Consider the following 10,967-nt stretch of genomic DNA (forward strand, 5'->3'; position numbering starts at 1 on the left):
GGTATGTTTTTATCTTTTACCATGTGTAACTAAGTAGTTATAGGTTAGAGTATGAACTCCTATTTATTTTGTTGGATAATTATTTAATTATATGTCGTTTATTTAGTTATTTTCTGTTCGCTATTTAGTTTTATTAGTTTAGATTTATTTTTGTAGTAAACGCAACCCTAGATTAGATACTTAGGTTGTGACAGGGCCTAACATTGTTATTACTATCTGGATGCTTATATCATTCATTAAACAATGTATGCGGTCTATAATAAAGACTATATTAAACAATGTATGTGGTCTATAATAAAGACTATATACATCATTTAATGAATGAATCTAAAATGTTAATTTTTGCTTATAATAGTGACAGGACGGTGTATATGTTATGGTATTTTAGTAAATATAATATATTATTCTTTCAAAAAAAAAGTAAATATAATATATTACTTTGAGTAATTTTTTAGGTATTTTAGTTTTTTTATAGTAGGTATTTTAGTATCACTTACTCTTAAAGCTTATTAGGTCTAGCTTATCACTAAACCTAATTTTTCCCTCTAATCACCTACAATTAATTGCTAATCAACCCTAAAAATATTTCCCTCCTTAAGTTTGAATTTGAACCATAAACTTTGCATTGCATCCTGTTTTTTGTTTTCCTGTTTTTCGGAATTTTAAGCTTTGCATTGAATTCTGTTTTTTCTTTTCCTATTTTTCAGGAGCATTAACTCAGCCTTGGTGATAGTGGTGTTTGTTGGAGCGTCACATACAAAGAACGTTCTAGCCTTTTAGTTCCGTCCTTTTTCCTTCCCCATGCAAACCAATCAGTTTTGAAACCTTTGTTGTTTCACATGCATGAATTTATCTATATCTCTCCACTCTCCACTCATGCTATATATACGTGTAAGATTGGGAAGACAATTAAGCCTCCTATTTTTTATCCTCCTATGCGTTTTGCTGTTGACAGAACAAGTGTTCAGCTCACCTTCAATGACCATCTACCTCCTTTTACTTCTCTTCTGTCTTACCATCACAACGTTAATGATATGCAGATAGATTTTGGTAAGAGGTTGACTGAGTATGATGTTACCAAAGGTTTCCTGGTATGGAACTGTAACTTAATTAAATTTAATAATTTAATGCGATTTAAACTGTATGATGATGCCAATTGTTTTTTTTATACATTTGCAAATGTATTTTAATTTTGTTGTTCAGTTTTGAATCAAGCATTATATGCTTCAGTTGTCAATGTAATGAATTAGCGGTTTTATTTAATTAAAGTTGCAATTTTCAAGCTATGTATCACTACTTGGTTATATGTATTGGCATTCTATTTGCATGTATAATTCTAATACAACACAGCGCCTTAATGCAGAAGCCTAGCAACTAATTGCAAAAAACACAGTATCTCCAAGCATAAGTCTGAAATTATTATAGTGAAAACATATAGTATTATTTAAACAACTAATAATCATAAATAATCTTTGAGAGAACATATTTTATTAGCGAGAAATTCATTTGAAACGTTTGTCTTCTTTACGTCAAAGAAGATGATGCAACATGGTGAACAATTTAGGTGCCATTGATTGCTATATGAGTTCCTTTTAGAACATGGTTTTTTTTTTTTTTTTATAAAGAAGTAAGGAAGCAAAATTTGATAATAGTATATTTCATATAAATGTTATATATTTAATTTTTTAAATTTAAATCTCTCAATCAATTTTTTTTACAGTTTCATTTGTAATTGGCAGAAATTATTATTCCAAAGTTTATCATTTATAATTTTTTTAAATTTAAATCTCTCAATCAATTATTATGTTTTATTTTCCCTGATTTGATCTAATTTATGAATCAACAAATAAATTTATTTGTTAAGTTTTATTTGTCTTGATAGGTGGTTATGCAATGGTTTGAATGAGTAAACGTTTAATTTGATGGCCACATACACAATGATTTCTGGTAGTAACATTGGAGAAAAGGTATATATTCCCCGTTTATCTGCAACCTTCAGACATCCGAATTCCTTTCAAATTTCAAAGAAGACAGTTCCCTTTAGCCTTCTCATTTGCCATGACTATTAACAAGGGTCAAGGGCAATCATTGCAACATGTTGGATTGTATCTCCCAACATCCGTATTCTCACATGGACAATTGTATGTTACTGTCTCAAGAGTCACATCCAGAGAAAGACTGAAGATATTGATTAACAATGAAGATGGTGAAGATGTAGATGTCACATCTAATGTTGTGTATGAGGAGGTGTTTCGAAATGTTTAATACTCTTTAAAAACAGTTTATATATGTACTTTTATATTTGTGATACGATATTCTCTCTAACTTAAATTTGTGATTTCATGACTCCGTTAAAATTTGTCGTTTTGATGTCACTTTTAATTTTCCATTCCAACATAGATTGTTTACAAAGTACATCAATTTATTCTGGCTCATCAGACCCGTGCGGCGCACGGGTCGGCTATCTAGTTAAATTTAAATGTATTAGTGTCTATGCCGCAAAAATTTGCCGCGCTCCAGCCCAGCGCCATTTTTTGGGTTGGTTGCGCAGCAATCCTGCAAATTTTTTTGATACTATTATTTGGCCCCCGCCAAAAATTGAATCTTAGATCCGTCTCTACTTGTATGTAAATTTGGAGAAAAATTAGGAAGGAAATTACCAAATCACAAAAGGAGAAAACATAAATGTTAAAATCACTTCCTTCAAAAAAAATAAATGTTAAAATCACTCAAAAATGGGAGCAAAATCGCATACTTGAGAGACTAAAAGTGCAAAGATGTCTTCAAATTTATAATAACATGTATTATTCCATTCTCCATTAATAATAACATGAAAAAGATAAGAATCAATTCCATAATAAAATCCCAAAAAACAAAGACATATGATTTTAAACTAATAATAGCTGAATGTTTGAATGAGATCTGATCCAAAATCAATTTCATGGACAATAGGGTCTACCCAAACGTGCCCTATGACTTGGTATATTGAAGTGCCTAATCCTTCCTTCTTGTTCCCTCAAATAACCTTCACAAAGAAAAGCCTTTGAAAATTGATCCTCAATTTTCCTATCAACATCATGAACAAACACATCAGTATCACCATTTTCTCTATTCCTAGCAATCAAACCAGCTGTATAAATAGCACTCATCCTCCCCGGCGCGCCATCGAAGTACCCCGTTGGTGCATCCACCATGATCACATCCCATTCCACATCATAAATTTCACTTGGAAATCCTTTAAGTGCTAATCCACATTTTGAAAATCTTGGGTCAGAAACTTTTTTACAATCCTCTTGTTCCATTCCAATTTTCATTAGTTCATCACTTTGATGTACTTTTGTATCATACACAACATGATATGATTCCAACGTTGGGAACTTTGATTGGATTTGCTCAATCCATGTCTTGTCTTCTTCAAGGAAAACGGTCCGGCCACCGTAGTTCAATGATGTCCACATGAGACTATCATGACCTAATCCAAAGACCAAGAAGTTGCAAGGTGATTTTTTTTGAAGAACTTTGGCTGAGACTGAGATCTCTTGAATGGTTTGTTGAGGGGTGATTTTTGTTGTTGCATAATGGATTAATGCATTGGCTAATGATGGTGGGTTTTTTGTGCATGTTGGTGTTATAGGGAGTGAAGGACATTCAGATTTTGTGGTTTTTTCTGTTTCTTGTGATGAGATTTTTGAGTGGTCGTTGGTGTTTGAAGTTGTGGTGAGTGGTTGAGAAAATGAGAAAATGGATGATTTGAATAGCATGATGAAGAAAAAGAGAAATACAAGAGAGATAATGACTAGTTTGAGATTGGATGAGAGTTGTGTTTTGGATCTCATGGTTTCAATTTGATTATTTTGATAGAAGGAAAAAAAAATGTATGTTTTGGATCTCAACTATTAAGGTTTGAGAGATAGATATATCATATGAGTTTTATTTTGAACATTTATGTGAGAGAGGTGTTTGTTGGAAATTGAAAATATGAATTTGCTTGAGAGTAAAGTGAAGGAAATGGGTAAGAATCATAAGCTCATAGCAAAGGATTGATGATATTGACTTTTGAGGTGTCATATATTGTTTGGATTGCACCTACTAAAGTATTCATTTGGTGAGAATAAAACACCTAACGTTTGGTAGTGTTTGGAGATTGTGGAGGAGTCATGGTGTATTATATAGATTTAATTCAAGGAGAATTCTTTTGTATTTTAAAATAATTAAATGTAAAAAAATAGTATAAAATGAAATGAATGTACGTTACAAAATTTTAGAATATCATAGTACTTATCCTTAACTTAATTAACTTGTTTTGTTTTGTAATATAAATAATATTTTTTACTTCAATTAATTATAAATGTCGGGTAATTGAAAATATTTGACTTTAATTTGAATTATTTTTAAAAAAATTGTGGAATTTTTTTAAAAAAACTAAAAGTTGAATATACTATTTATTGTGATGGGTGATGGTGTAAAAAATTTTACCTCAACTGTATATACAGTTTATGTTAAAGATAATAATAGTGGCAACATTGTAAGGTGACAAAGTGAGTACAAGTGATTTCTCTCAAAAAAAAAAAAGTGAGTACAAGTGATATGGTATAAATTGGAAAATATATTAATAATTCTAATAATTTTATTGATTAAATATGAAGGAACGAAATTTGGGCCCCATGACTATGACGAGAAAGCTACTTGGGTGTAATTTTTTATCGACAAGATCTGAATACATTTGATTCTTTAAATATTAGTTAAATTTGGTGGATAACAATAATAATATTTTTTTCGATTGTTTTCAATAATAAATGGAATGTTTCACGTGCAATGCAATCATCCCATCCCATTTAATAAGAAGAAAGAGGATTTGTCACAAAAAAAACAAGAAGAAAGAGACAAATACAAATAAAAAATATTTTGACATATTCACATAAATAAAATAAATAAAAGAGAAATAATTGAATCACATCATTCAACTATCTTTTTAATTTTTTATTTATTTATGTGTGTTTAAACATTTTTATTTGTGTTTATGATCAAATAAGTATTTTTCAAGTGACTTGTTAGTTTTGAAAAGAGAAATGATAGAATATCAAAATTTTTGATGTGAAACATGGTGATGTAATTTGATTTTGAGAAATGTTATAACAAGTATTTTTAGAGTATTGTTTAATAAATTAAAATAGACAAATTTTGTATAAATATGAATTTATTATTTTGTTGATACAATATTTTCTGGTTAGATTTTCTTAAATAATGTCATTAAAACAATTGTTAGCCTGAGTCTAATGAACTTAACTCAATTGGTAAAAAAATATTATATTTTATATATAAGGTTCGAAGTTTGAACCTCATATTACCTATTTTTCACTTTAAGAAATAAATTTTCAGTCACCGGATTACGTGAAAAAAAAATAATTCCTCCGGTCACATTTACAAACAAAAAACAATTTTTCAAATTCATTAATATTAATGTACCCTGTCACATTTACAAAATAGATATATTAGTTATTCAATGAATCTATAAAGTTATTTTTTATTTATAAATATGACCAGATAAAGTAATTGTTAACTTGATCCTTAAATTATATGTGTACTTTTGATATGTGTAAGTTGTATTATATGTGTACTTTTGATATGTGTAAGTTGTAGTTTCATAGTACATGATGAAAAGTAAGAGAGATAAAAGACAATTATTTTGAAAATTGAGTTAATAAATACACCTACCGTTTACTATTATAAACAAAAATCTACATTTTAAATTCATTCAATTAATAATGTATATGATCATTATTATAAACCACATACATTATTTAATGAATAAATCTAAAATAGTGATTTTTGCTTATAATAGTGACCGAAGAGTATATGTCTTGTTTGTCTAGCCGTTGTTAATTTGTCATAATCGTTTGGTCAAAAAATAAATAATTGACATGATCGTTTTCAAAATTATTTTTTTTTGACAAAAAACGATATTCATTCATTCAAATCGATAGATTACATCAGATACGAACATCGCTAAAAACGTAAAGGGTGAATCTGCGAACAAACTCACAACACCCAAGTTAATAGCATAAAACGGCAAAATGCCTACAAATAATATGATAAAACTTAAGTCACCAAAATTCACATGCTTCCGGATCTTCAACGTTGACGCCCAAATCATTGGTTGGATTTGTAATTGACTGATGCCGATCTTTCAATAGAAAATAAACAAACAGCGCGACAAGACGCGAAATCAAACGTCGCACAAGACCACGAACAACACAACGCCGCACTTAGACGACAAAATCACAAAAAAAAAAACACAAAAGAAAAAACTTGATATATGTGAAAACCACTTATTTAGAGTGAAAGAAAAGGGAAAAAAGATGTCGAGGGGTGATTCTAGGTCAAAAAATAACCTAAAACCACCCCTCCTCGATGAACGAAAGAGAAAGAAAGTTTAGAGAGAAGTTGGAGTTTCTCTCACTAAAAAACTAATTCTCTCTGTTTCTTTTAATTAATTTTAAAAGTGAAGAATTTAAGTCCAACCTATTCTTGACTGACATAATGAGTTTCTTTAAAACTACCAATTCGTCAAAACGGATAGATAAATTTAATTGTCCTAATTTTGTCAACAAAAAAAAATTAATTGACCTAAATTTTACTATTAGAGCAATTTCTTTGACCACTTATATCCTAATTAATAAGTGTATTTATATCCTTAAAAAAAGTGTATTTATAGCCCCTAAATAAAGTGTATTTATAGCAATTTTTTAGTAATTAATTTCATAATAAATTACACAAATTAAAACAATTCTTAATAAACACCTCGGAAGTACACTATATCGGTTGTTTAATGAACGTAAAATGTGAAATGTCGCTTATACTTGAGACTAGAGAGAGTATAGTTCACATGCTAAAATACGAGAAGAACATTTGATAGATGTTTTGGAATACGAGATAAAACAGACATTTTTCAAAAATTCATTTCTCTGCACGTTGTATGTACGAATTTCGCCACTAACCTCGTTCAAAAATATATATTTATAGATAACAAATCCATTAGAATAATCATTAATATTTCATGTTTTGTAGTGCAAAAATGAATTTATTGATTTTTATTACATGGTTTGCTTATCGTCCTCGTGAGCTTAGCTCAGTTGATATGGACAATGCATAAAATATGCAAGGTCTGGGGTTCGAACTTCGGCCACCACAAAAAAAATATGGTTTGCTTATCAATTGATTTATATATTTTTATTTAATTTTAAACAAACTTAAATGAAAAATCAATATAGAATAATATTCAATATATAAAATTCAAATATTACATAACATTTTATACAAAATTATTTTATGTGACTTTTTTATTTACATTAATCGCACTTAATACTATCTATCTATCTATGTGTGTGTATTACTTTGCATTTATAATAAGGCTAAAATATGGTATTGGTCCCTGCAAAATGGGCCAGTTTTGGTTTTAGTCCCTGCAATTTTTTTTTATAGTTTTTGGTCCCTGCAAAAATAGGCCAGTTTTGGTTTTAGTCCCTGCAATTTTTTTCTATAGTTTTTGGTCCCTGCAAAAAAAATTGTTTTTGGAAATAGTCCCTGACCCCAGTTATGTGATGATTTGTCACTTTTATAAATTAAAAAATAATTATTGTATCTGTTTTATTATTATTTTTTAATTAAAAAATAATTATTGTTATATAAATTATAAAAAATAATATTCTTTTTATTAAGTATAGACATATGTCACATATGCACAAAAGTGACAAATCATCACATAATTGGGGTCAGGGACTATTTCCAAAAACAAAATTTTTTGCAGGGACCAAAAACTATAAAAAAAAAAATTGCAGGGACTAAAACCAAAACTGGCCTATTTTTGCGGGGACCAAAAACTATAATTTTTTTTGCAGGGACTAAAACCAAAACTAGCCCATTTTGCAGGGACCAATACCACATTTTAGCCTTATAATAATTATGAACATACGAATGTTTAACAAGGATAATTTGGTAAAATTGTTATCTTTCTATAATTTATGATTTTTTTTCTTAGGTGTATCAAATGAACAAAAATTGACGCTCATTATAAAATGGATGAAGTATTTCATAAAATATATCAAACGGCTCTAATTTAGTATAGCTAGAACATTTCTCAAAAGATTTCTAATTAAGTCAAAGTTAATGGAATTGTATTTCATATTATCATTGTTGGTATATGACTCAAAATTGAGTCTTCATGAAAGTGAAGAATCGTGACACGATTTGGCAACCGTGTCACGATTTCTGATGCCGAATGCATGTTTGGTTCTGAAGGGAAAACATGACACGATTTTGGAAAACGTGACACGATTTTGACAGATCTGAAACACGTTTTAAGCACTCCATGGCCCATTTTGTTGAGTAAGCTTGGTGAATCTCATGGAAACCAAAGGAGGGAACTTTTAGGGTTTTAGATACTAAAGGTTGAGGGTCTTTGGGTGAGGTTCAAAGCTTCAAGATGTGAATCTTGGAGAACCAAAAGAGGGGGCTCTTGGGAAAAGGGTTGGTGCCTTTTGGGGAAGATTCATGGGGTTGGGAAACACATGAGTGAAGAGTCTTTAGTAAGCAACATGGGTGAGTCTTGTGAAACCAAAAAGAGAAGATCCTTAGTGAAATCAAAGGCTAAGGGTTGGTTCTCTTTTGGGGGTTAGATTCTAGTGTTGGGAAACAATTGTAAACACCTTGGGAGAGTGAAAATTCATGAGTGTCTTGTTCATTGGTGAGATTGGGAAAATGGGTAGAAATTAGGGTTGTTCTTGTGAGCTTGTTGAAGCTAATTTCTTGTCACTCATTTGTATCTCTTTGTAAGAACTCATTGATAGTGGATTGGAGAGATCAATCTCTCCCCCAGAGTAGGTCAAGTTGGACCGAACTGGGTGAACATTTCTTGGTGTTGTTATCTTTTCTTTACTCTCTTTATCTTGTTTATTCCTTGGTTGGATTGTGGTTTTGCTATGCACTTGGTTTATAGACTAGGTTTATATTGTTGTTGTTGCTTGTGGTTAATTTTGGTTGTTGGTTGTCATTGATACTTGCTCCACACATCATAGTTTGTATTGGTGTGAAATTTGAGTCCGGAATTCACAACAATCATTTTAGTTTTGACTGAACCAAACCAGGTTAATTGGTATTTTCTAAGTGTTACTTCGAAGTTTTACTATGGTAAGGTAAAGATGAAACAAACATGTACAAAAAATTATTCAAATGAACATAATTTTTGTCTTAACCTACCGTTATCCAATGAAAAATGACTTTAGATTAATCTAAACTTTGATGGGAAGATAAATAAAGTTTGATAAGATATTGTTTCATGTATAGATCATACTTGAGTATTACAAGGACAATTCAACCTTAAATAAAGAGCATTGCGCGCAACCAAACCAAATTATGAGTGCACAGTTATTTTAACAAGAGTATGAAACATGAAAGTGAGAAATCTAAAATAAAAAAAATAAAAAATAAAAAAAACAAGATGGAGACATGCAAAAGCTTAGATTTGAATCCAAACATTTGCATGGTGAGGATTTTAGGAAAATTTCATGGGTGTACTGGGACTCTGTCTGTTTGCCGAGGGAGGAGGGTGGACTAGGCGTGAGGAGGTTGAGGGAGTTTAATGTTTCTTTGTTAGGGAAGTGGTGTTGGCGTATATTGGTCAATAAGGAGGGGTTATGGTATCGAGTTTTGCAGGCTAGATATGGGGAGGAAGGGGGCGGCTGAAGGAGGGTGGGAGAGATAGTTCTTCGTGGTGGCGGATGATTACTAGTATCCGCCGTGGTGTGGGGCTGTGGGAGGGGAGTTGGTTTGAAGATAATGTGCGTAGGGTTGTAGGGGGAGGAGGTAGCACATTCTTTTGGTCAGATAATTGGGTAGGGGATGTGCCTTTACGGGTAAAATTCCCTCGACTTTTTGATTTGGCGGTTGATAAATGGGTTACGGTGCAGCAAATGGAGAGCAGGGGATGGGTGGTTGGTGGAGGAGCTTGGGAGTGGAGGAGACGTCTCTTGGTGTGGGAGGAGGAGACGGTATCGGAGTGTGCATCTCTGTTGCATAATGTTGTTTTGCAGGACCATACTATTGACAGGTGGCGGTGGATGTTGGACCCTTTGCATGGCTACTCTGTGAAAGGTACTTATGCTTATCTCACGACGCAAGGCGTGCCTACCGAGCGTGGTCGGTTCGATGATGTGTGGGTGAAGGAAGCTCCGCTAAAGGTCTCTATCTTTGTTTGGCGAACTCTCCGCAATCGAATTCCAACTAAAGACAACCTATTCCGTCGGCGCATCATTCCCTTCGACGACATTTCTTGCACTACTGGCTGTGATTCTACCGAGACTGTGGACCATCTCCTATTTCATTGTCCTCATTTTGGAGTGGTTAGGCATCGTATCTGTCAGTGGTTAGGCATTTCTTTTATTGCTCCGGCGTCTATCTCCGATCATCTTCATCAGTTTTGCCATTTGGCGGGATTCACGCGAGCTATTCACTCTTTTCTATCGGTAATCTGGATGGCTACGGTCTGGGTTATTTGGAAGGAAAGAATCAACAGGATTTTTAATCAGAAGATTGCTACTTTGGATCATTTAGTAGATAATATTAAATTGATGTCTTTTTCTTGGTTAAAGGCAAACAAGCCTACTTATGCTTTTAGTTACCACGACTGGTGGCGGCACCCTTTACTTTGTATGGGTGTTTTATTGTAGCCTTGTTTTGTTCTGTTTTTCTTCAGGAGTGCTCATTTATGGCACCAGACATCTAGTTGTTGTTTTTTCTGGTGGGTGGTTCTCTTTTGCACATCTTGTGCGAGATGAACCATCTTTGGTGATATAATATTTTCCATTTTGGCTTGTTCAAAAAAAAAAAAAATTTATGGCACTTGGCATACCTAACTTCTGATCTGCGTCATGTTAATGATAAAGGAATAAGTGCATATTTGATATCAGGGT

At 32.0% G+C, this 10,967-nt stretch overlaps 2 protein-coding genes and 1 long non-coding RNA gene across 3 annotated transcripts; 2 read left to right on the forward strand and 1 right to left on the reverse strand.

The window, feature by feature from the left end:
* The first annotated feature begins 494 nt into the window (after positions 1 to 494).
* On the forward strand, positions 495 to 2,349 carry LOC146934929 (uncharacterized). The gene is made up of 2 exons (XR_015030079.1): positions 495 to 1,091; positions 1,883 to 2,349. It is a non-coding gene; the product is annotated as an uncharacterized LOC146934929 (long non-coding RNA).
* Positions 2,350 to 2,780: 431 nt separating this feature from the next.
* GXM2 (glucuronoxylan 4-O-methyltransferase-like protein (DUF579)) lies at positions 2,781 to 4,115 on the reverse strand. The gene has a single exon (XM_085750171.1). It carries the CDS (start codon positions 3,834 to 3,836, stop codon positions 2,940 to 2,942), a length of 897 nt encoding a protein of 298 aa, XP_085606297.1. The 5' UTR covers positions 3,837 to 4,115; the 3' UTR covers positions 2,781 to 2,939.
* Positions 4,116 to 9,776: 5,661 nt separating this feature from the next.
* On the forward strand, positions 9,777 to 10,780 carry LOC146934931 (uncharacterized). The gene is made up of 2 exons (XM_085757559.1): positions 9,777 to 10,520; positions 10,751 to 10,780. The coding sequence occupies exons 1-2, from the start codon at positions 9,777 to 9,779 to the stop codon at positions 10,778 to 10,780; spliced, it is 774 nt and encodes a 257-aa protein (XP_085613685.1).
* Positions 10,781 to 10,967: the final 187 nt, after the last annotated feature.

This window comes from Medicago sativa, chromosome 3, assembly GCF_051527215.1.
Source record: "Medicago sativa cultivar Bolivia chromosome 3, Bolivia_mono, whole genome shotgun sequence".
NCBI lineage: Eukaryota > Viridiplantae > Streptophyta > Magnoliopsida > Fabales > Fabaceae > Medicago > Medicago sativa.